The 26408-nt window shown below is 37.8% G+C and overlaps 1 protein-coding gene across 7 annotated transcripts in view; it reads right to left on the bottom strand.

Moving 5' to 3' along the window:
- Positions 1-26408, bottom strand: part of DEG14 (Trypsin family protein with PDZ domain-containing protein) — a 213789-nt gene that overhangs the window by 111825 nt on the left and 75556 nt on the right. For all 7 annotated transcript variants that reach the window (XR_016353291.1, XM_089789659.1, XM_089789674.1 and 4 more), the window contains one exon: positions 15662-15789. Coding sequence is in view for 6 of the 7 variants with exons in the window: in XM_089789659.1 (XP_089645785.1) it covers positions 15662-15789 (128 nt within the window). In the remaining variant the exon portion in view is untranslated. The remainder of the gene's footprint in view (positions 1-15661; positions 15790-26408) is intronic.

The following is a 26408-nucleotide window of genomic DNA, read 5'->3' as shown; positions in this document are numbered from 1 at the left end:
AAAAAGAGTCATTTTAAGCCAGCTGAAATACTATATCAGTCATATGTCCCTTGCATGTGAATTGTTTGATGAAATTCCTTGAGCTTTCATCAGCATTTTTTGAGAGCAGATTTGAGGAGGGTCTTTACAGTGGTATCAAAGCTTGCTTGCAAAGCGTTTGACGAAATGTCAAACAACTGAAGTATAAAGATTTTTGGTGTTTGAAGAAGTTATAACCTATTGGGGTTATTACAGTGGTATCAGAGCTATAAATAATCAGTTGTAATGCTTACTTATCAGTTGCATGTTGCTTCTAATCAGTTGCATGTCAAAATCTATGGTTGCATGCTACTTCTAACCATTTGCATGTTAGTTCTTGGTGTTTGAAGAAGTTATATCCTATTGGGGTTACACTCTACTTTATCCAGAATGGACAGGTATAGTACAGAGTCTCAGTGGACACGATCTTGGACAATTGATAACCAGAGTCAAAACAGTAGAAAGGATGGTTATTTAGACATTCGAGATAAACTTATGAAAATAAGCCATGACATGTCTGAACAGTTGATTGAGCACCATCGTATAATGAATGACATGTTGTCTGACCTAGCTAAGGTGGATAAGTTGACTGGATTTCTATTTGGCAGATTTTCTCATAAGACAGATGACACAATTGCCAAGAACTTGCATGAGGAGTTTGAGAAACTAGTTGATAGCCAGGTAGAGGTCTCAAATTCTACTCTGCCACAGGAGGTGGTGGGAAAGGATATTACACAGATTCATAGTAATAGTCAACTCGATACTCAAATTGAGACAATTGTTTACAGGTCGTCAAAGGGTGATGCCACAGGTATTCAGGATGGTATAGTTACAATAGGCAGTGACTACAGTGTAGTAGGTTCAGATGATGATTATGAGGATGTTGTTGTGCAGGATGGTGAGATACCTGGTAGAGATGAGCAAACATTGAGCATTCATGACTTTGCTAAGAAAGAGTACTAGGCACAGTTAGATGGTTCATCACATGAGGTTGAGGCTGGTAGTACTTCACATGATTTGTCCAGCCAGTTGAAGGTGAACAAAGATAGTATTGTGACTTCATTATCTCATCATGATAGGTATGTGGAGTTAGTTGGTATTGGTCATATTACTCAGGTGAGGAGTTTTCTTGAGTTACCAGTTGATTCTAGTTTATGGATATGGACTCGGGATTGTTATATTGGCGTTTGGGATTCAGTTGACTGGAGATCTTTAACACTTTTTGGTGGCAGTGATTGTTTGGGTGCTATCATGGATTTGATTAGCAGATTGCACAGTGTTGTCTTTTCTTGTGCCAGGAGCTTATCCGATGTTGGTATTAGTTTTTATACACTGGTGTTGGGCTTTGTTCATATATCCAGTCGACCATACTTGCTGGAATGTGTTGATGATATTTCATATTTGGTAGTGTGTACAGATGAGTCCCAAGATCATATTGGCATTGATGACATCCAGGAGGATGCAGTGGGCAGTTTTGAAGACTTAGTTTCCTTAGGTACAGAGGAGTTGGACAGCAGTGCTAATGTTTTTGATACTCTGTATGTTGATATGAGCTTTAGATTTGATTCACAGGATATGGATGGTAATACTCTAGAGACTAGTAACTTTGAGGATACTCCTTTAGATAGTGCATCAGAGGAAGTTTGTAGGAGACAGTCAAGCCAGTGCCATCATGTGTCTAATCAGTTGAGAGTTAGTGACCGAGACATTGCTGTCACTTGCCAGCATTTCGATGCTGCTCGTCAATTGTTAACAGTTTATGGATGGGGTTCTCCTACTAGTGATGAGCAAGAAGGCAGTTATCTTTCCTTGACAGAGATCCACTCTTTATGGGAGGCTATTCAGATTTTGAGACAGAATTATATGCAGTTGGTAGTTGACAGAGATTATCTTATGGAGTGGGGCAGTACAGCATATGATGCATTGTTGGCCAAGGAAGATGAGGTGAGTTAGCTTAGTGAGCAACTTGAGGTGACTTCTGAGATTCTTGAGAGTACATAGTTGGCTTTCAAGGAGTCACAGTTTCATTTGGCTAAGGTGACCATGGAGTTAGAGCGGCTACAGTCTTTACCTGATTCTATACAGTCACAAGTTGTGGTGTTTGGTGATCCAAGGATGTCCATGGCCGAGATTGTCAGAGACAGTGGAGATGGGGATGCATCCATCCTTGATACTAACATTGGCATATCAGGTTCATTCCCACTAGAGTCAGGTTCAGTTGAGTTGGGTGTTGTAGCAGATTGTTGTATGCCTGACATGGTGGTGGCCTCTAGTACTGATGGCATGAAGACTAGAGATGTATCAAAGATCATGTGTGATGTTGGTGAGTTGGCAATTGGCATGGTTCCTGCTAGTAATACTACTCCCTTGGTGATATCTTCGGAGGTAGTAGTCAGTTCCAACATGGTTAATGATCAATTGCAGTTAGTTTCATCTGGATTACAATCTCAGCCACTGCCTGAGATTGGCGCATTCTATCGGCATTACACTATGAGGTACGCTCATCCATTTACCTTTGATGACCATGTTGATGAGATGATGATACAAAGATGTACTTTGGTTCCTAGTGCTTGTCATCAGTTATGGGATAGTTTGACGTCTCAAGATGAGAGTTGTGATGGGCATGACATGGTGATAGGTTCTACAATTGACAGCTTGATAATACATGACTTAGAGCAGGAGTTTCAGAGTGATGCTTCAACGGGTGTTGTTATTGATTCTACTCCTTTGGCTATGACATCTCCTGACTTAGCTGGTGATCAGTCACAGTGGGTTGTATCACTTGTTCATGGTGAGCTGTTGACTCGGGTTGGTTTTTTTTATCAACTTTATATTGCAAGGTATGTACATCAATTAGCATTTGATCCTTGTGTTGAGGAGTTGATGGCAGGAAAATTTGGTTTGGGTTCCAATTCTTGCTATTTATCTTGTGATGGCTTTTCACCATCAGGGGTGCATGGTAGTTATGGTTATGAGATAGTGGTTGGTGATCTACAGAGTTGTGTTGACTGCAGGCGTTGTATAGTGTGTGGATTCTCCATACTTGGTACAGTTTCATTTGGGAGCATTCACCATTGTTGCAGAGTTGGATTGTACATTTCATATAGGCCAGTGGAATGCATTGATGGTATTTACTGTGTTGGTAGTCCACTTTACTTGGATTTTGATGTTCTAAGAGTTTGTGTCTCATGGGTTTTTTACTGTGGAAGTTGTGATTTTGGAGTTTGGTTGAGCTATAATTGTCAGTTTGATTATGGATTCCTCTTGGTCATATTGCAGAAGATATTGCAGGAGCCTGTGTTAATTGGTAGTAGTATAGTTCATGACTACATTTGGGATCCAGGTGGATTGATTGGTTTATTGTTCAGCCATTGCTTGAGGACAAGCAATTTTTGGGAGGGGAGGACTTGTCATGTCCCCTTTTCAAATAATTAAAAAATAATAATCTTTGCTAAGGCAGGCAGGCCCAAGAAAGTGAAGTTTCAGAAAAAGGGGGTTAATCTTTGGAAACCGTTAAACTAATAAATGAAAATTATTATTAAAATATGTTTCATTAACCTCTCTTGGATGTGAGTTACAGTTATGCCCTCTTTTAAGGGGTTTGGAGGCATTTTGGGCTGAGGCCAGAACTTGATTTTTGCTCATTCTTTGTTATTCTTCAAAGGCTGCCAAACCTGTGAAGAATGAGACCCAAGAACGGGAGTTTGCAAGTTTCCAAGGAAACCCAAGAACGGGAGTTTGCAGGTTTCCAAGAAGGCTAAGGACGGGAGTTTGAAGCCATTCCATGTGCATGCTCATACAGAGTTTGCTTTTGTCCTGAACAGTGCAGATTTGTGGGTTTTCGGGTGTGTTTTTTGCATGAGTTTGGTGTTTTCAGTTGAGTATTTCATATCAGTTTGGGTTGCTGCTGTATTTCAGACTTTAAGCTGTTAAAATAGAGCTGAATATATGTATTGGGACGTGATTAAACCTTTGAAATAGTTTATTAGTGTTTTTGTGGTGTTTCCGGGCATTTTTGTGTTAATTTCGGGAGCCCGATGAGCATAGTTTTTGTCCTAAATTTGTGAGTCGTTGTGTAAAAATGTCGTTGTGTAAAGGCTATATAGATCTGGAAATGTCATTTTGTAGGCTGTTATGCTGCTGAAATTTGTGTAAAAATGTCCATTTTCAGATTTATTAATAATAGGTGAAGCTGTGAAGCTTTTGGCACCATTTCTGGCATACCCAATTTGGGGTTTCTTGAGAAATTTGGGGGATCTTTGTGATATTAGTTGTTTGATATCAAAGATCTGATTAAAGGTTGGAAATATCATACAAAATCAGAAAAGGGACATTTCACCTGAATATGTGCTAATGTCTCCCTGTATTGAATCCGCATGTCTATTAAACTCCTCATACAAGTTTCTGCTTGTCATAGGGAAGGTACGATCCTTAGGCCTATCAAAATGTTCAATCAGTCTCTCCGTAAACTCTAAATATGAGGTAATGTGTGCATGATCCATAGTGACCATACCATGATGCCACCACTTGTGTGCTAACCCATCCAGGTGAATTGCTGCATACTTAATAGTTTCTTCCTCATGCATAGGGTTCATTTGAAAGTATGTGTCAAGCTTTTGAACCCAAGCTCTTGCTGTAGACTTCCCCGAGCCATCATAATATGGTAACTGAAGTTTCCCTAATTTCTTTTGTAGCTCATAGCTCTGGTTCCTGTCATGTCCACGTGGCATATGCTTCATCCGCACATCTATATACTCCCTAAAGGTGATTGCAGCAATAAAATCTGGACCTCCGGCTTCCCAATCTCTCCTCAATTGGTCCTGTATATTAGAGATCTGGGGTTCTGGTACGGGCTGCTCTGGAGCTCTAGGAGGAAATATGGGAATCATGGGCAGTGAACTCACTATCCTAATTTGCTGGGGTGCATGACCGAAATTGTTCCCAACTTGTTCGCCTCCATTATGTGCCCCATCTTTACTATTACCATTCTGATTATTTCCTCCACCCACATTAGCATTCAACCCCATTTGACGAGCCATCATCTGCATCATAAGCTCCAATCTCTGACTCTGTTCCTGTGCTTTTTGCTCTGCTAATCGTTGTCCCTGTGCCAAGGTGTCTAATATCTGTAAGAATCTTTCCTTTCCCTGATCCGGACTGATAGACATGTTGTCAAACATTTTTTTCTCTCTATCTAACTATTCCAAATAAGACCTCCACAGAATGGCAGGACTTATAGCTCTGATACCACTGTAATAACCCCAATAGGTTATAACTTCTTCAAACACCAAAAATCTTTATACTTCAGTTGTTTGACATTTCGTCAAACACTTTGCAAGCAAGCTCCGATACCACTGTAAAGACCCTCCTCAAATCTGCTCTCAAAAAATGCTGATGAAAGCTCAAGGAATTTCATCAAACAATTCACATGCAAGGGACGTATGACTAATATAGTATTTCAGCTGGCTTAAAATGACTCTTTTTCAATTTGCATCAATGAAAATCTTGTGCTAGAAGACTCCAAATGGACTACAGAATGGTCTAACATGAGTGTGCTACTAATTTTGACAATATTCAGTGCATATATATGATCTAAGCATAAGAAATGTACACCTACAGCCAACTGGCATTTTTACAAACAGTTGGTGTACAAACTAACTATTTGATAAATAATGATATTGAATTTCTTAAATGACACCAGCAACTATTATCCTCTTAATTTGTAATGAAATTTCTAATACAATGCTCATGAAATATGGCCAAGACTTTTGGCATTTACATGGATTACAAAATGATAATGCTGGTATAATGCACACTTACAGCTGAAACTTCACCCTAAAAAACAATACTAATAAAGGAACCTGGTTGTAGATGGCTGTAATAATTTTCTTCAATGCTGCCCCTTCTGCTTTTCTTTTCCGATTTGCTTTTTCGAACTGCTTTTTTCGGACTGCTTTTTCGGCCTGCTTTTTCGATTCTGCTTTTTCGGCCTACTTTTTCGGCCTACTTTTTTGGTTCCACTTTTTCGGACTGCTTTTTCGTATCTGCTTTTTCAGACTGCTATCCTTTTGAATTTCAAGACCATATCTTTCAATGGCGTCAAAATTTTCAACTTGAAGGGATTTCGTCCTTCAAACTATTGAGACATAATCTCCAAAAAATTCCCCAATTTTTTTGATATTTCCAACCATGAATAAATGAGGGCTATCCTCTTTCTTTTAATCCCTTCCTCACTTGCTCCACGCTTCCGTCTTGCCAATGTGGGATAATACATGAGTTTTAATATTACTTCTTTTTTTCCTTTTACAAAGTCCATGTATGTACTCAAAAGGGGGACTCTTGATTTTTTATAAAGTGACTTTATGAAACATTATAATATTTAATTTTAAATAGTCACTTTACTGTTGTAACTTCAAACATTAAAATAATATACCAAATAAACTCGAAATCTCACATATAATAGCTCATCAAAAAGAGCCCAACAAAACGCATCTCATTCTATCACTGAAAATTGAAGGCACTGCATCCCCCTATTGGCTTACTAAAAATAGTAAGTCTTTCCGAAAACCCAACAAACGAACTCCGTTTGGCCTGTAATTAAATTTGACTAGGCCAAATAACCTCAGGATCCCCTTTGAAGTCCTGGTTAGCCCTCGGGATCATACAAGAATGGGCTAACGACAACATACATCCAGACTGGCTAAGTAGGGGGACATTACATACTTCACACTCTCTCGAGGGGATTATTATTGGAGATTTATATGTGAGTTGTCATAGTGTTGCTCCGATGCAGAAGGCAACTGCTTCCTTAGGTGGGATTGATGCATGTATGCAATCACCCAGCTCAGATGTTGGTGATTTGGGTGATACAGCATAGTCAGTAGACGTGGGTTAATACTCTAGCATTATTGATTCACAAGTTGACGCTGAGTCATGTGTTCAGAGTCAGGTGTCAACAGTTGAGGCTTTATTAGGAGATGTGGATGTAGATAGTATGGACATATCTAATGATACATTTGATGATGCTATAAGCTGCATTGGGTATGATATCCCTTGCTAGGTATCAACTAATGACTCTGAGGAGGTTTTGGATGGGTCCCAGGATCAATGTTTACAGGATCTATCCTTTGAGGTGGAAGCTAAGACATGCAGGGATACTGATATTGTGAGGGCTTCCATTTCTTCAGATGAGGAGTTGATTGAGGTACATAGTAGTTTTATCTCGGATGTAGAGTTGTGTGAGGTCGATAGCACACTCAGTGCTCATTGAAAGCTCATCCTTTCAGGCTTAGCACCATTTTCGATTTGATTTGGTTTATTCACCGCCTCAGAGGCTTCGGAGACTCAACTATGGTCTAGCGCAAGTAACTTGTTTATTGCTCATCACAGGACATAGCCATCTCGGTGGGGACGACTAGGACTCGTTCTTGGTATATCCAAGCCACTATTTTACTGAGTTCGATCAGGATTGACATCGACAGTCTTCCGCCATACCAGTTCTTATTGGATACTCCTGCTCACCTCCTCCCCTCACGGCAAGAGCTAAACGGACACGTCAAACTTGACATACAGGCAGTACATCTCCATGACTTGGATCAGCCCTCCCGACAATTTACGCCCTCGGATGGCCTTCTACTCAGAGCATGTTCTGGAGATCCAAGATGGTATCATTATTCGCCTCTCTTATTTGAGCCAACGCTGGTGCCTTGCCCTCCACATCGCCTTGGAATCGTTTAGAGTCAAAGCCCACCGACTCCATTGTTAGACTAATCACCACCTAACTAGAGAGGAACGGGTATGCCACCTTTGCACTTTATCCGAGACGGAAACAGAAATCCATTTTATCTTCAAGTGTCCCATCTACTATGAGATCAAAGGTAGATTCCATTGCCTTTTCAAAGACGGCAAATCCCTCTCTTCTTTTTTCAGTTACTCGAACCAAAGGTGCCTTGCGCTCTACCTCTAAGAGGCCTCCCAACTCAGAGATCACACCTTATAACTCTGGTTCCATCCGAACCAAACCTTGGATTGGCTCATCACAAACTTCTTTCTGTCCACACCCACTTCCAAGAGCAAGAAACGACCCCATCCACCTGCCACCAAACACACCAAATCGGTCAAACCTCGACATGGGTTCCTTAGACAGCAGCACCCTAGCCCCATAGTTATATAGAGGTAGAGACGGAGCTAGACCCAGCCCCTTGCTCATCCCGCTCCTTATCCCTCTGTACGAGACTTCTTTGTACCGAGAAAGGACTGATGGTCATTCTCTCTTTCTTCTAGTTGTTTCTTTTCCCTTTTTGTAGCACTTTTTTTTTCCAATCACTGTTGAGTGCTCTTGTTGGTTACTTATCTTCACTGTGTTGTTGTATCTTTCAGTCCCTTAGACCCTTGTTGGTCTCTTGTTGGACATTAATATCATTATCTTATCTTACCTTATCTATCTAATTGTATGGACTATTATATGGACTACAACTCGTACGACACCCACTTGCACAAGTATGACGACATAAACCATATAGTCTATACCTATTAGTGTCTAGCATACGACAATGGTCCGAGTTGTACCAATTGTACAAAATGTGTTCCCTTATGATCTTGATGTCGTATAGATTGTTCTTTGTCACCTGGCATACAGCCTATTAACACCCTACTTTGTACACGTTGGTTTTGGTTATTACGCATCAAACAACCTCCCTTCCTTGCGTATGTTTTGCTACCTATCGTACAACCTTCCCTATGAATGATAGTTTTCTCTCCTACTCTTGCATGAATTATACAAATCCCTTATGCTCCGTACGAGCTCTTTGACTTATCTCTACCTCTTCTCTTGGTACGAGTTGCTAAGCTTACCTCTACATTTTTCTCTTTGTGGTTCTTCATTTCGATTCCATTATGGCTTCCTCCTTTCCATGGATGATTTTTAAAATCCCTTAAGGGTAAGGGTAGGCATTACAAAACTTTTCTTGTCTTTTTTCTTAAGTTCTTTTTCCCTTTCACATTTATTATTTCTCCCCTTTTTAATTGTTCAATTATGACTTTTATTTTAGCCATCTTGGATTTCAAAACAATCTTCATACCTTGTAGATTGTCTTTGGTTTTCTCAACTTTATTCATATAAAACACACCTTGTATTTCCTTGTGCCCTTGCAACTTTTTCTTTTTCTTTTTAGTCGTTGAGCCACTTCCTTTGTATACCTTGAAATACTCTTTGCCCCATTCTCTATTTGTGTTTTGTAGCTTATGTAACTTGTTTGTCATCCCCTCTAGCAGGTCTTCTTGTTTCCGTTTTGTTTCTTTCTCCTCACAATTTTGGATTTTTACCTCTAATGCATACTATCATATGCATGTGCTCGAAAATGACCAGCAACACTTATTCTCACAGCACATTCGTAAGTATTCTGAATCAAAAAAAATCTACCAACGGGGTAGATCCCACACTGTTAATCCTATCTATACACCTCCCCCCGTATTTTTGGTACTATTAATGGGGAAAATGGCATCAATGAGTCTAACAATGCAAACTAGGTAAAACAATTTTAACACTTTCTCCCTAAGTCATTTCATACAAGAGAAAGAGGAACTTCCTAACAAAACTCTCAATGAAGTCAAGTTAGATTAGTAAAACCCCAAATAGGATTAAGGGATGCCAATACTAAACCAAAATCTCATTAAGGAAGTATGCAAGCAATACCTCTTTCATGCAATGTGAATGTCTCGATATTAACAATGTGAAAGTAAATTGAATCAATTGATTTAATAACAAGTGTAAGATGGCTCTAGGTGTTAAATATATGCAATCAGCCCAATTAAGAAATGAAAATAGGTCTATGCTAAAAGATGAAATAAACAATAAAGTACTTACCTCAAAGTGTGCAAGGAAATATACCTTTATGCACCAAAAATCACAAATCTTGAACTATGATTGAGAACTTCAGATTGCGGAGCTACAATCATGATAGAGAACCCAAAAAATGTTTTTTTTCTCACACCTCCAATAACAGGTCAACTTGGTGGTAAAATGTCCATGCACTTTACGAGAATATGGACATGTTCTTTGGACACTGTTGGAAAGTTGACCCCACTTCTTCAGAAAGGTCTCGGCGAATAATTTTTGGATCAATGATAGCAAATTTGATAACCTGCAAGTCAAATGAAGAATTGGTGCATGTGGGGGGCTTTATAGAGGTTTGCCTTAGTCAACCCTCCGTTTTGGTGATTTCCGCCTCCACGAATAGCCATTAATAAGATTGTTGTGTGTATATGTTATGTTCGTGAATCCTAGATTGTAGATCTAGAATGTAAAAGGCTAGAAAAATGCTAAGAATCTACTCTGAATGAAACCCTGGCATTAAATCTGTGCAAAATATGAAGAGACAAAGATCAATCTGAAAATTGCATAAAAAGCATACCAAGCCACCAAGGATAAAGAAATCTACCCATCTTGATGATCCCCTTGCACCTCCATGGTTTCATGCAAGATGTTGATGAAGATCTCACCTTGCAATGAAAGAATTACATTCAACCCTTAGCTTCCACCTTGTAATTGATGTATATCAGATTGGGGTGTCCACACATACTTGTACCTTCCTTCCATCATGTGTGAATGAAGTCATTGATTCCTTTTATAATGAATTTCCGAGATTACTCCTGCAGGAGCCAACTACAGCAAGTAGGAATTAATTTAAAATTTGAAATAAGATCAAGGACCCAAACTGCTTATCCAACAGAGAACAAGTCGACCAATTCCGGAATAGGTCGATTTGGTTCGACCTATTCCCTAGGAGTCCAGAATCTTGGATTTGCAGCCTAGGATTTCGAGACTACAAAAGACCTAGGTATAATGTGCATAGGGGATTGATAAATCATGATTAGAATCGGAAAATAGGGCCTAGAAAGAGAAGGATACATAGAAACTAGATCCTACCTCAGCCTTTGAGTGAGAAAAAGGGAAATCGAGGAGGATGTGTTAGGTCCTACCTCAATTTCACCTAGGAGAGAGACAAAGAAAAAGGAAAGTGTGTACTCCAAGTACAAGTGTACAATATAAACACACTAAGGAGGAGCTAAAAGGTCATAAATCGAAGTGCTTCCAACCGTACATTTAGATCCCACTTTAGTGATATATGACACTATATGCTTATGCAAGCTAAAGTAAGTAAAGAATATATAAATAAAAAAGGATATGGCTAACTCTACAAGCGTAATTCCTCCAAGACAACATTAGTAACTGCATCCTACAAAAACACATGTTAGTGATGATCAAAATCAGCTAGGACTTACTAGAGAGAGATGATGAAGCTCGTGGGTAGCTATATGCCGCCTGATCACAATAAGAAACACAAACCTTATTGGGCAAGTTGACTACACTTTTTCTCTTGTCAATGGCATCTCGTCTATTGTGATTTTGGATATAATGAAGACTCAAGTTTGTTGCGGACTTGATGGTTTCATCTGCTAAGTCATGATGAGATTAGCTTTTTCATTCAATCTACTTTACCATAAGTTTGAGGAAACTCATACTCCCGCTAAAGTGGAGGCTAAATGTACCATCTTAAAATGGAAGCACCCTTCATTTAAAACCTTTTAGCTCCCACCCTTTAGCATGCATATAGACCATGGATGGATTCCTACTCAATCGGCTCTTTCTCCTATTTCATCATGCTTCTTACAAATGATGTGAGCAAACCTTTATATAGGGGCTCAATCACAATGAATGGTCAAGATTGCTTTGAAATCAAGGACCAAGATTAAACCACATAAGCCCTAATTATGGTTTCCATAATCATAGCTACAAATATTAAATGCCCACCCAATGTAATGTCCCCATTTTTAGTAGGTCCCTACAGTTGGTTGGGTGAGTTCATCATCGCAACCCTAATGAGCTGACAGTGAGATTTGAGGTTCTCAGTTGTGGACTTTCTATTTTTAGTAAGTCTATTTTGGGCAGTTGTCATATTTAGCAATGCAGTTGGTGGCGCTAGCAGTCAGTCATCATTTGCATTGGATTGAACTATTTAATTAACAGGTTTGTATTTATTAATTGATTAATGAGGCTTCATTATTATAAAGGCACTTTATGTTATTTAATGTCATAAAATGGAGTTGCAAAGATGAAGTTTCTTAAGTGAAAAGAGTGAAGAAGCTAAGTGCCGATTTTTGTTATAATTATGAGCCCATTTGTGAGAGAAAAGGCATCCAACTGTCATTTGTCTTTTAATTATCTCTTGTGAAAGTTTGTGTGGAGTTGGTGAATTCAATCTATTGATGACGTATAATGGATTTGAACTGAGATTTTGGTATCTTCATTTTAGTGACTTTCTCTACTGCATTTCCTGTGGCTGACAAATGATCTCGTTGTTGAGGAAAAGAAGGTTTGGTATTTGAATTTCTAGAAAATTGTATAGAGTCTTCCACTACTGTCATTGCTGTTGCTAGGAAGGCATTTTTGTGTGGGGAGTTGTGAATGCCCTTAATATCTATTGCTGGAGTATTGCCCACTATAAGCATTCGGGCAAATTTAAGCTAAGGAAACTGGGACTTATAATTATGATCACTGTCATTCATAATGCTGCTGTTGGGAGCGATTTACATTAGTGCAATTGGCATTGAGAATTCTGCTACCCTTGGACGCCAATCTCCATACAATTTGGCGTGGTTGTACTTATGTAGCTTTAGAGAATCGAGTACCCTAATTTCTGCTGTAAGGTGTTTAATCTTCCTAAATTCAAATGCCAAGATATCACTACTCAGGGCATTAGCTTGGCAAGCTGCAATCAAGCACCTGGAGATTGTGTTTTATTTTTGCTGCTCGGCAATTCTATCTCTACACAATAGAAGGCTGTGGTGTTGCATATTGGGCTTCCCTATAGCCAACTGAGGGTTCAATGCCACTGCCAGGCAACTCTCTTTTTCCCTACGGGCCACGGTAAAATTACCAGCATAGGCGTCTGTGTTTCTTGTGGATTGAACACTGCAAATTGGCGTCAGCTGCCCCTTACACATGGGTGAATTTCAGCATGGCGCTGCTCTGTTTTGGCATCACCGAATTGCATCTGTGAGTGGCATTCATGCTGGTGGACTACTACAGACATGTGAATTTGTGTTTATTTACCAGGTTCTTGTATTTCATTGATGTTATTAAAGTAAATAAATTTGTATCCAGATAATATCTATTATGCAAGGACAATAATTACAATTTATCATTGGTGTTGCATTCAGTTGAGTTGTATTTGCATAAACATTAGTAGAATGAATTGAGAAGAAATAATTTGCAAAAATCCCAACTGCCTAATTAATCTGCAATTTGATGGTCGACATAGTTAGTTGTGAAAAGTAACTTGTATATTCAGTCTTGTGTTAAAATTTCATTGAAAAATTATGTCTTAGACTTAGTGTAAGCCCAGTTGGGGTCGTTACACCCAATTAAATTTAAGCACCACCATGTGGGCCAATTAAAACATTACACTGCCTTAATGGGCCAATAACAAAATAGACTAGACTTAACCACTAGATAAGATGCACCAACAAATGGGCTAATAAAAAAAATACAATATTTTGTGGGCCAATGAGAAGAGAGGTTAGGTAGAAACTTGTAGAAGAATTAACCTTGTAGACAAAGCCACCGTTTAATGAACCAATAAGATGATGCCACTTGTATTTACACCATGCCATTCTTGAGAATATTATTTTCTATATGATTTTCAATATGATGAGAATTTTCACTATCACACTTGGCACGTTCCTATTGGGGTAAAATATGGCTTCCTCCTTAGCATGCTCAAATAGAAACTTGACAAATAACCCTTATTTACTGATGAAAAAGCATTGTTAAGCCTTCAATTGAGATGGCTCAAATTCTCAATTGCTTCATCTTCAATATTCTTAATCCTTTCCTATCATGCTCTTCCCTTAGAAGCCTTAGAGTCTTTCTCTTGACTTGATCTTCTAAGTTGCTCCAATGAATGGATTTCAACTCAACCTTGCCTTTCAATGCTCATCCGCCTTTTAACTATGTAACACAACATTATATTGTCAAATACTTGTATTTCACATCTAAAAACATATAGATTAATGCTTAAAGAAGCAATTTTTTCAATAAAGATACCTTTAAGATCTGATTTCACCTAAATGACTGAACACTTCAAACTTAAATAATTCAGTCATAGCCACAGACTCCATTCAAAAAATAATTTAATTTAGATTTTTCTTTGATAATTTCCAAGTGTTATGCCTTGGATTTGTCGAGATAGCTTTGTCGCTTCAAGTCTGATTTCAAATGTTTGCAATATCTCCCACAAGTTTGATTTTCTAGTATTAAGTACATTACTTCGATTGACTTTGACTTGTAATTAGCGTGGCAGAAATTGTTTGTCTTGGACTCCTACAATTTTGGCTTCCTACAATTTTGGCCCCTACAATTTGAAGGTTCCTATTATTATGTCTTTGACCATTGATCTAGGCCAACTTAGTTAGAGATGAAAAGAAAAAAATTCAATCAATTTATCAATCCATTGCTATTTATAATTGATTTCATTAATTACAACCATCCATTTGTGACAATTGATGCCGTTTGAATAAACTCAATGTCACAATGGATGAATTAGTTAATTCATATTTAAAATCAGTCCATGTTTTGCAAAATTTAGGTAGATTTAATATCCATCTCAATTTAAAACCAATTTCATTTGTAAAATCGAGGTAGATTTAATCTCATCTCAATTTTAAACCCTTTTCCATTTTTGCAAATCAAGGTAAATGTAATCTCATCTGAATTTAAAACTCATTTTCATTTTGCAAATTAGAGGTAAAACTAATCTCATTTCAATTTAAAACCCTTTAATATTTTTGTAAAATTGAGGTAAATTGGGGTCTTACCTTAACTTGAAATTAAACTTCATCCCAATTAATGACATTATAATCAATCTCCCTTATTTTCTCTTCATCAACATTATGAAAAAGAGTTGCTTCCTTCACCCAACTTAGGACGTAGAGGAGCTTCCTCTACCCCTAATTTAAGACAAAGAGATGCTTTCTCTACCCCCAATTTGAGATGAAGAGATGCTTCCTCTACCCCCAGCTTGAGATGGAAGATGCTTCCTCTAGATGGAGAGGTGCTTCCTCTACCCACAGCTTGAGACAAAGAGGTGTTTCCTCTGCCCCAAACTTTGGCAAATTTACACATCCTTGAATCAAATTTTATTTTAATTTCTCAGTTCCAAACTTGGCCAAATTTTGCAAATTTTCAAGTTTTATTCTAAGAAGGCCTTCTAAATCCTAGATTATTGTAAATTTAATAACCTCTTATATACATTCTATTTAATAACATATGGAAAACTTATATTAGTGGTTGTAATTAGCATTCTCTAAGTAGATATAACTATCACGGTGTTCATCAATACCGTAAGGATCAAAGTCTTATGTGTTTAAACAAGTTTACCATTTTATTGTACTTAATAATAAATATGTTAAAGGTTGTTCAGCTTCAGAAAAATGTGATATAAAAAAGGTCTTGCAATACAGAAAATCAAATTTAAGGCAAATAAGGAGGGTGAAATCATTCAACAGCTCTTGAACATTGCTTTGCAACTAATTACATTACAACAGAAAGACAAACTATAGCCTTTGTGAATAACAACCCAACCTTTCCTTTGTGAGGAACTCCTCCACTTGTAAGGTCTGCTACCACATGTGCATTTGTTAAAATTATACCATTTGCATTTATAATTGTCCCAGATCCAGTAGAACGCCCGAAAAATAAGCCCATGTGACCTGCACAGAAAACTTTTCCTTTTAATACACGTGAGGCAAAAGCATAGTAATTACTAAAAAGTCCAAAAGCTCACTAATTTGAGAAAAAAAAAATAGCGATGAAGGAAATTTTCATTCACAAACAAATAACCAAAACGTGCTTAAGTTTTAGTGCTCATCAATTCATATACATACGTAAAATGAAGACATACATTCTCAATTGAAAGTTTGAACATATTAATATTACTTTTCATGAGGAAGGCATAAGATTATGGTTATATTTAGACTTTAGAAAGATCAAAAGGTATTGGAGACATGATTGGATGTATATTTGTTAAGAAGTACATGGTTAGTGAAGTTGCTAGGGAGTAATATTTTAGTGAGGTAGCAATAAGATGTAACTAACAGAAAAGATTAATTGCTTTTTTTCAAAATTCAAAAGCCTTTGTCATTTCTTTATTGCCTTGCATGATACCTTTCATGTGAATCTATTTCCCTTAACCCAAACTATTATTTAGTGTTAGTTCTTAGAATCTTCTCTTTTAAGAGCAGGACCCTATTTTTCATATCTTCCATGAACACACAAACCCCAGGTAGATTATCAATTCTGTAATAACATATATTATTCCTTGTTGGCTAGGACATGATGCTTAAGATTATTTATTATGAATCATATTACATGAGCTAGAATAGTCGTTCCTGTTGAACCTCTTATGGGTCTTGTGGGTCAGCTCACATGAAGTTTGGCCAAGTGTAGAGCTTTTAGGAAGTTTTCGCCTTGTCAAAGGAGCATTTGCTCCCATAGGCTTGTGTTCTAAGAAGAAAGAGATCTATTTTGGGAAGATAGAGGGAAGAATGTATAATGTCCCCATCCTATTATTTGTCATGGTTTCATAAAATAACTACTTATTGGTTGCTTCCAAGAATAGATACATTGTATATGGTATTAATAGATTGTGCTAGTCTACCTATAGAAGTGAAAGGTCACAACTCTTCATCATGATTGGAAGAATTTATAACCTTGTGTAATTGACCCTATTTCAAAAAGTCATAATACTTGATAATCAGAGTCCTTTCAAAAAGTCAAAACCTTTCATAATCACAATTGTTTTGAAAAGTCACAACCTTCATAGTTATAATCCTTTCAAACAATCACCGCCCTTCATAATCATATTCCTTTCAATAAGTTATAATATTTTTGAAGAGTCACAATCATACAGAATTATGCTCCTTCCGTGGGTGTTGCGTTCCTACGATTGTAGTTGTTGTAGTGTCCAGACCTCCCTGGCCTCTCTCTATTGCGAGATTTTGTGCGCTCTCGTCTTCTTATTCCTGATTATGCCTACAGTAGTACTACTCTAATCATCATGGATACAAATCTATCGCAGCCTTTGTTTATTACTTATTAGCAGTTGATAGACCGGATAGTAAAGATTAAAGAAGAAATTTTGAACCTCTGGGACATTGTTTAGTCTCTTACTACTTTGCAAAATGACACAAAACAGCATGTCCGTTCCAACTCTACACTCATCGACGACTTTTCAGCAACCTTTACCACGAAAATTATAGGCATCGAATCTCACGTCGAATCCATTATTGAACAGTTCGGGGAAATTGGCATCATCAAGGATAAAAAGGTCAAGCTCATTAGCAAACCTCGCTAGTTTTGGAAACAGAACAGCAGATTAAGTCTTAGACATCCATCTGTAAACAGTACTACACCTCTTTCTTGTGTGGAAACGATTGTACAAGAAAAGTTGGTCGATGAGCATGTTAGGTGCGTCCAGGAGCTCAACTTGAGAGTTTGGGACTTATCTCTCTCTTCCACTAACCCCATTCCAACTAGATATTCCTTACTCAATGACCAATTAGGCATCTCAGACATTACGCTTGGTTGAGCTTGGGTTGTTATGGATGGCACTCTTTTCCTCAAGTTCCTTTTGTTGACCGACCAGCTGCGGTTTCTTAGAGTGAAGAGGAAATGTTTCTCTCTTCCTTATAAGATTTTTCTTGATGAGGATCTTACAATGTCACAAGTGGCTAAGCTTAAACACTCTCGAAGACTTGTAGCGAAGGCTAGACGCAACAAGAAGTGGGCAGTTATTCGTGATTCCCCCTAGGTGGGAACTGAGATTGACCCTCATGGCTAAATGACGATCTCAACAGCAGTTAGGCGAGAGGAAATTTCCCACTAGTTCCATGTTTGTCAATTATTGGGATGGCAATGGCACCTTATGGTCATTGTCAGGTCTTTTCAAGATGTTGTTGGTTATGCTGACATTTTGGTTGGCTGTTAAAAGTCTTGCTCGTCCTTTTCTTGGACTCACTACGTACTAGTAGCTCTCTGTTTACAAAGAAGAGGTCAAGACTTCTGGTCGAGCTAGCAGATCTAGTCGCATTGCCTGCTTGGTTTGTGACCGTCTCTTCATAATACTTCTATTGTTCATTCTAACACTTTGACCCATTTCATGTGGATCTGTATTGATCGTACCAATCAACATCTCAACAATGTCTTCATTGTATTATACTGTTTTCCGCCGTCCTCCTTGTCCTATGAACGGATGATATGAACCCTTTTGTTGATTTACACGAGTGCATCTCCATATTCTCAACCATGGGTGACATCGTCATCTTAATGCATTTTAATGCGCGGACCAAAGATCTTCAGAGCCCCCTTCGCGATTGTGAGTCTAACTCAATTTGTACTTCTAGGGTAGATCCATCAAATTTGGGTCTTTGATGCTTTTTTGAGGACTGTTAGTGGCCTCTTACTAGTTATGGACGTCCTCTTCTCCAGTTTTGCAAGGCTACAGACTTGGTGATTCTCCTTGGGCTCCCCTATTTCCCTTACACTAGGTTCTTCACTTGTTGACCCCATTGTGTTGCATGAGTGTTGTGAACTATGCTCTCTCTTGTGCTTCCTTCATCTCCTCCATTAGTTTCTTCTTCGTCTCTTGCTTCCCCTATGCTAGCCACGCTCTGCTTAGCCTCTCCTTTAGCATCTTCCCACGCCCCTCTCCCCTCGCCCCCACCTCCCTTTGTCATTTCAACTATCACCCATACCTCCTTTCGCTTCTTTGAGAATGGCAATGACCTCTTTACCCTCCATCTTAGATGGCCCCTTCCTTAGACTTCCTTCACCAAGTACATTGATGCTTCGTCCATGTTCGGTCTACTAGCGACTCACTTTAGGAGTCTTCTCTCCTTTCCATACCCCACAACACAAGCCCCGCCCTCTAGCCCCAAGCAAAGGAACACTTGTCCTATGAACTAGTGGTACAGTTATGACTGCAAGCCCTTCCACTGTTCGCTTCACTCAGCCTCACCTCTCATCATTCGTCCTTCACCCAAGTGTGACTTTCTTACTGCATGTTGATGCCTTGCCGCCACACCCAAACCTCCTTCCACCTTAGACCACAGTGCATTAGTCACCCACGCCTCCACTCTTCACAACGTCCCCAACCCCAACCAGCCTCCCCTCCACCTCAACCCCCGACCCACTGTCATCTCTTCACCTTCTCCGACATTTGTGGGGCCATCAGATCCATGAGCAACACTCAACCAACAGACGAGGAAGGGTTTGATGCAGAACTCTTCAAGTTGGGTATAGTATTGGGCTCCTTCTCTGTGCTCTTTAACAAAGTGGTTTGCACTAATTTTCCTGACCCTTGGTCAAGGCACATTATCTATCTGATTCATAAGACCGAGTTAGTCTTAGACCCTGGCAACTACAAGACTATCATGATCGCACACTCTTTTGCCAAACTCTATGCTATAGTGTTGAACAATATTTTATCTAGAGAGTTTGACAAGCAACATTCCCATGTGAGGGGTCATGTAATGTTTTGATTTTTAGCAAAGGTTGGCGACGAGGTTGTCGGATCCAGTGACAGTTGATAGAGCAGCGAGGTATATGGTTTCCACCTTTAGTAGGTCACCACCAAGTTTGGAAGGATGGAGGCTTGTGTTTTCTCCAGTTTAGTTATGTTTACTTTCTGCAATAGAGCCTAAATCTGTTGAAGAAGCATGTTGTAATCAAAATTGTGTTAGAAAAATAAAGGAAGAACTAGATCAAAATGAAAATAATCAAACTTGGGAAGTTGTACCCAGACTGGATGATAAGAATGTGATTGGTACTAAATTGGTTTATCGAAACAAGTTAAATGAGAATGGTAAGGTAAAAAGGAACAAGATAAAATTGGTTTACAAAGCTTACACTCAGATTGAAGGAATTGATTGATTTTCATGAGACTAATGCCTATGTTGCTCGAATGGAGGCAATTCGTATATTCTTAGTATTTACAGCATTTTAAGAAATTCAAGGTTTACTAGATGAATGTCAACTCAACATTTCTAAATGGAGAACTGAAGGAGGAAGTTTATATTGAGATACCGAAAGGATTCAGATTGAAAAGGATATGGATGTTGTGTGCAGCCTGAAGAAGGCATTGTGAGGATTTACGAAGGCACCCAAGCAGAGTTTGGCAGATTGGACAAGTATCTCATTTTACAAGGATTCAAAAAAGGATCAGCAAACAGTAATTTGCAATAAAACACCTATTCAAATCATATCTTGATTGTTGCAATTTGTGTTGATGACATAATTTTTGGAGGAAAACATGATTTATGCAAGAAATTTGCAGAAGGAATTTGAGATGTCCATGGTTAGAATTTATTTCTTGGATTGTAAGTAAATCATAACAGTAAATGCATTTTCATTTCTCAGTCCAAGTATGTGAGAGAATCGTTGAAGAATTTTGGTTTGGAGAATTTTTTACCAATATGTACATCTATTGTTACCAGATGCAAGTTGACTAAGGAGGATGATTCACCAAAAGCTGATGCAAGTATCGATAAATGATTGTACCTAACTGCTACTAGACTAGAAATCATGTAGGCAATATGTTTGCCAACCAGATTTCAGAATGACCCGAAAGAGTCACATGTTATGGAAGTGAAGAGGATTTTCAAATACCTATAGAAGAACTTGGACTATGGTATCCAAAAGGCTTAGATTTCATGCCGATAGCTTACACAAATGCAGATTGAGGAGGTTGTTTCTATAACCTGTTGATTTATGAGGATCACTGCAAATGTAATAGCACTGCTTATAAAGTATGTGTTTTCCAAGTGCAGATCTGCATGTATATATAGGAGTATTAAAGATATGTCTCATAAAGAGACATTGAGACATGTCTCTATGTTAATCAGTATTGGTTGTAGTAAGTTAATTGCCATTAGACAATATCAAAAACAATATAAACATATATACATATAAGTAGATATGTCAATTTGACAATAATCAAATGCAATAATGCTTAACCAATAACCATAGAGGGGTCGTCTCTAGATTAATTCAATCCAAGTGAAGCCACAACATCAACACTCCCTCTTGGCTAGGGAGGATAAACACATGGTTAGAGATTACCTAAATGTAATATAAGGTTGCCATGATTAAAAATATCTTCATTTAGAAGATACTCACAATTCAGATATCATCTCATGATATCAGGACTAATGGCCTCATAATATCAAGTCACGTGATATTCACCAAGTACTCAAAACATGTCCATAGATAATGTATGATCAATAATACTTACCATAAACATTCATGGTCTGATTAAGGAACTTAATCCACCATGCAAGTTATCATCTACCACGATTTTCTTAGACATCATAAGATGTCCATCACAATAGGTGGTCATTGTCTGTTTAACTTAATCCACCATGCAAGTTATAATCTATCATGATCCGCTTAGTCATCATAAGATGACCATCATAATATTAGATAAAGTTACTGTAAGATCATCACCTTTCAATAAATTCTACAAATACAAACAATAATCATTTGAAAGTCATCACTTCCTCATGATGTACATAGGGGCCAGGCCCATTAAATCATGCAGTCACACACGTGGATTTTCATACTCCCTCTAAATATCAATCTTTAAAGCTCCTCATCCAATGTTGCCTCTGATGAAGTGTCAGACTCCCTCTAAATCTAATATCAATCTTCCTTTTCCTACAAAAACATCCCCGGAGAGAACGGAAAAGATCAAGGTGAATAGTTTTTCTAGTATGTATAGAAATACAAATAAAAGATTAACTAATAAAGTAAATAAAGGTAGTTCTCAAGATACAATACTCAGACAATACTTATCTCACTTAATATCCTTGATGCAAATTGCTCCAATGAGAATCCATATGTCCATTTAGTTCTTGTACTTCTAGGATTGCAATTAATGGTGACTGTGTATACTTTGATGAAATACAATACCAATAAAATTGTATAATCTTCCACTCAAGGTTCATTATATTTCCTCACATTGTCATCTTTACTAAAAGAGTCCTCCCCTTTATCGATTGCATATATTTATTTATGTATATATCTATATCATATATATATCCTCAATATAAGACCATGTAGAGGATATTTCAATCACTTGTATCATATTTCTTTATATAGATTTCTCTTGATACCTTTCCATACTTTAGTTAACTAAAGTTTAATAGCATATATGTTAAAGGCTTCAAATGTCCACATTACATTTAATTATATCTCATGATTGGGGATTCTTGATATGTATGAGATGCCTCTAAACATATATGCCTTTCTTCATATGCTTGAGAGTTTAATTTGGCACTTTACCTTACCCACTTGTCATTATCTCTATCTCCTTGTTTGCTCCAACTAGGCAACAATATGTCTTGCAAATAATGTCTCCCTGTCATATTCCATGTTATCCCATTTACTCCCTATTTTTTGTTCCCCTTATGTCGTCTAAAATCTGTTATCCATCCATCATTTATCCACGTCGGTTGTGATGTGTTCCGTAATGGATTATGTGAAGTGTGATGATCTTCTCCTACGATTCCTCCGATACTCTGGCTCCTTGTTTCCTTATCTCCACTTGGATCACCCTCTTATTGTTGGCAATTTGGCTAGGGTAAATAGTATGAGGTTGTCATTAATGGCAACATATACTCAATATGGAGTGAGAAAAGTATAAAGATACAGTTTTGGTAGTTAGACATAGAAAACTGTCTAAGTATCAAGCAATTTATCTGTCAGTACAATTATAGTTTTGATTGGTGAGCTTTTACAGAGGCATCATTGGCACATACATAGTTACCTGGTGATGCTACAGTATATCAACATACCATACATAAGAGCATGAGGCAATATGGTCAGTACGGACAGACTCATTGCAGTTTTACCAATTGCAGTAATAAACAAATGGAACAGGACAGAGATAAAGAATCGAGTATTTAATGTTAAGGAATTATTTTGTTTACCAAAATAATTACTTAACTAATTAGGGATGACATCCTAGATGTTAACCCTAAGTTACAAAAGTGTAATTTTGTATTTTGGGACACGTGTCAAGGCATGAAGGCCGACAGGACATAATAACAGTGTACAAAGGAAGCTTTTTGAATGTGAAGTTAAGTGTGGTTGTTGTGATAAGTATGTGATTGTTTTGTGATGTGAACTTGATTGTAAAGGAGTATAAAGGCAGAGTATGTCAGGTTGGCACAATGAGCTAGAAAGATCATATCATATATTGAAGATATCAGTAATTGTAAAGAGGTTTTTGTATCTACACTTTAGTATACTGAATATTATTGTATACTGCATGTTTGGGCAGTGGGCTTAGCTTGCATACATTATGTAATTGTAATAACAACTCCTAACAGGGTTGAGGCTTCTAACAAGGACCGAGACATTATATGGATGTAATAGACTCCTAACAGGGTCAATATCTTTCACAAGATACTTTTGATTAGTGGATTATTTTGTGGGTACCATCCCCACCAAAGTTTTCCCTCAGCCAAGGTTTCCCTAGTTAACAAAATATGGTTTATGTGTTCCATTGTTTTATGGTTGTGTTTACTGTTCAGCTTAATCAATTTATTCATTTATGGAAATTATAAGATTGTTAATGATATCCATAATTGGGCAAAAGTTTGTGGAATACAGATTGTCCCGCCCCCCTCTCAGTATTTCGTATTTCTAACACTTTTTATGTAGATGCTAAGTGTGTCCTTTAACTAATTATTAGAAGCTGCCAAATTTGTTTGACTTCCCTGTTGCTTGAATTCCTATAAATTGAGAATATATAAATCGATATCTCATTGGGATCCTTCGATATTAGTTCTGTCTAGACGAATGTTGATTCGAATGTTCAAACTCTTCTTACATTTGCATCCTGGCTCTGATACCATGTTGATTTATGAGGATCACTGCAAATGTAATAGCACTACTTGTAAAATATGTGTTTTCCAAGTGCAAATCTGAATGTATATATATAGGAGTAGAAGAGACATGTCTCTATGTTAATAAATATTGGTTATTGTAAGTTAATTGTCATTAGATAATGTCAACAACAATATAAACACACACATATATGTCTAATTGGTGATTAATCAAATGCAATAATGTTTAATCAATAACCATAGAGGGATCATCTCTCAATCAATTCAATCCGACTGAAGCTACAACATCAACATACCAAATAAGTACTAGTCATGGAGCTTACTTTCTTGGCTCCCAATTAGTTGCTTGGCCAAGCAAAAATCACAATTCTATACCTTTATGAACTCTTGATTCAGGATATATTGCAGCATCCTCTTGTTGTACTCAAGTATTAGAATAATACAGACTTTGAAGGATGTAGGAATCACTTTAGATGAACTAGTTTCAATTATGTGTGACAATACCAGTGCTATAAATATTACAAACAATTCAATGCAACATTATAGAATAAACATATAGCTATCAGATATCACTTCTTGAGATAGAAGGTATTGGAAGGTGAAGTCGAGTACATACCTATAAATGAGTAGATTGCAAATATATTTACAAAATTTTGTGATAGGACACTTTTTGAGTATCTCAAGGGGAAGTTGGGCATTTTGCCCCTTCCTAGTGTTCACTAGATGCACTAGTGAGTGCACTGGTACAGCATATTGCATGTTTACTCTCTATTGGATCAATGCTTGGTAGCTCCCTCTGAAGGGGACCAAAGTGAGTAAGGGGTAGTTTTGGCCTTTTGTCATTGTTGTGTAAAGGGTGAAAAGGGCAGAAGAACTGTTAATGAACTTTCATGCCGATATATTTGATTGTGTAATTTGTTATTGATGAATATTACCATCAATGACAAAGAGGGAGATTGTTAGAATGTGAGGTTGATGCTATTCATGTTGCTCTCTGTAATGTTCTGTTCGTCCCATGTGCCTGATAACAGTCACCCGTTGGTCCTGTGTGCCTTATAGCCAGTTACCTGTTGGTCCTGTGTGCCTGATGGCCAGTTACCCGTTGGTCCCATGTACCTGATGGCCAGTTACTCGTTGATTCCGTGTGCCTAATGGCCAGCTACCCATTGGTCTCGTCTACCTAATGGCCAACTACTTATTGGTCCTGTGTGCCTGATGGCTAGCTACCCATTGTTCATGTGTGCCTAATGGCCAATGTCCTGATGGTCGTACAATCTAGTTGAATGGAGTGAACAATGATGTATGGACTGTTTAGGGTGGGTCGTACGATAGCTTGGAGTGGAGTATGGACAGTGGTGTTGATTGGTCATACAGTAGCCTGGAAAGTCGTATGATATGGTGATGTTGTAGTACGCACAAAGATGGTCATACGATATGGAGGTGCAATGGTCGTGTCGTGAGGGGAAAAGACAAGCCATACGGTACGATAGCAATAGTACAGTTATGGAATTGTCCAAGTCGTACGGTTGCAATACGAAAGATGCACTTAGTGATGTGAGGGATAGATGGTATATGGATGGAGGAGGAATGTTGAGTCATGCAAACATAAATTTATAGATCCGAATTCATCGATAAACCAAACAAGAATGGAGATTGAACACAAATATCCTTCAATTAATATTTGCAATAAGATGGTGCTCTGATTTGCCAAACCTGAGCGAAGTATTACATGCAACGGAATAGGATGAGGGTTGAATCCCACCGAAACTGGACAAGCCAAGTAGAGAAGATCTTTCACTTCCGAAATGGCCAACAATAGAGAATCCCAACGAAAATTTGCAATACAAAAGAAATAATCCAAATCAAATACCAACAACCACCTACAAGCCGTGCTTAAATACCCATCAGGAAAACCTTTCTGAGGGTGTACAAAGATAGTTGATGGCAACACCTACGAAACAATTAAATTAAAAATAGGTCCAAGATATACTAAATCAATCAGAACCATAAATACAAATATTATTAACTTGGGCCCCATATTAATTAATTAAAGTAACTAATTAAAGGTCCTATTTTATTATTTAAATTTTGGGACCAGTTAATTAATTAATTTAATTTAATTATTACAATAAAATTTGGGGACATGACACTCTCATTAATGGTTGTCATTGATATCATAATATTCGATGCACAAAGGAGATTCATTTCTCCTTTGGTGTTTTTGTTGTATCAATTGATGTGTACAAATATTCTTGGCATATAGGTACACCGAATAATGTGCTTTGAGTATTTATCATTTTTCATTTTCTTGTGTTGGTGATAGTTCAATTTCATGTGCACCATATGGTGGATTGTTTGTTTTGGTTTGGTCCTATTTGGAGAATGTTCATTCATGTTTCAATCTCAATAGTTACCGTCTTAGG

The sequence above is a fragment of the Cupressus sempervirens genome, chromosome 1, assembly GCF_028749045.1.
Source record: "Cupressus sempervirens isolate cs-2001-9-10 chromosome 1, ASM2874904v1, whole genome shotgun sequence".
Classification (NCBI taxonomy): domain Eukaryota; kingdom Viridiplantae; phylum Streptophyta; class Pinopsida; order Cupressales; family Cupressaceae; genus Cupressus; species Cupressus sempervirens.
Note: the sequence above shows the minus strand (reverse complement) of the source record. Positions and strands in the feature narration are given on the sequence as shown.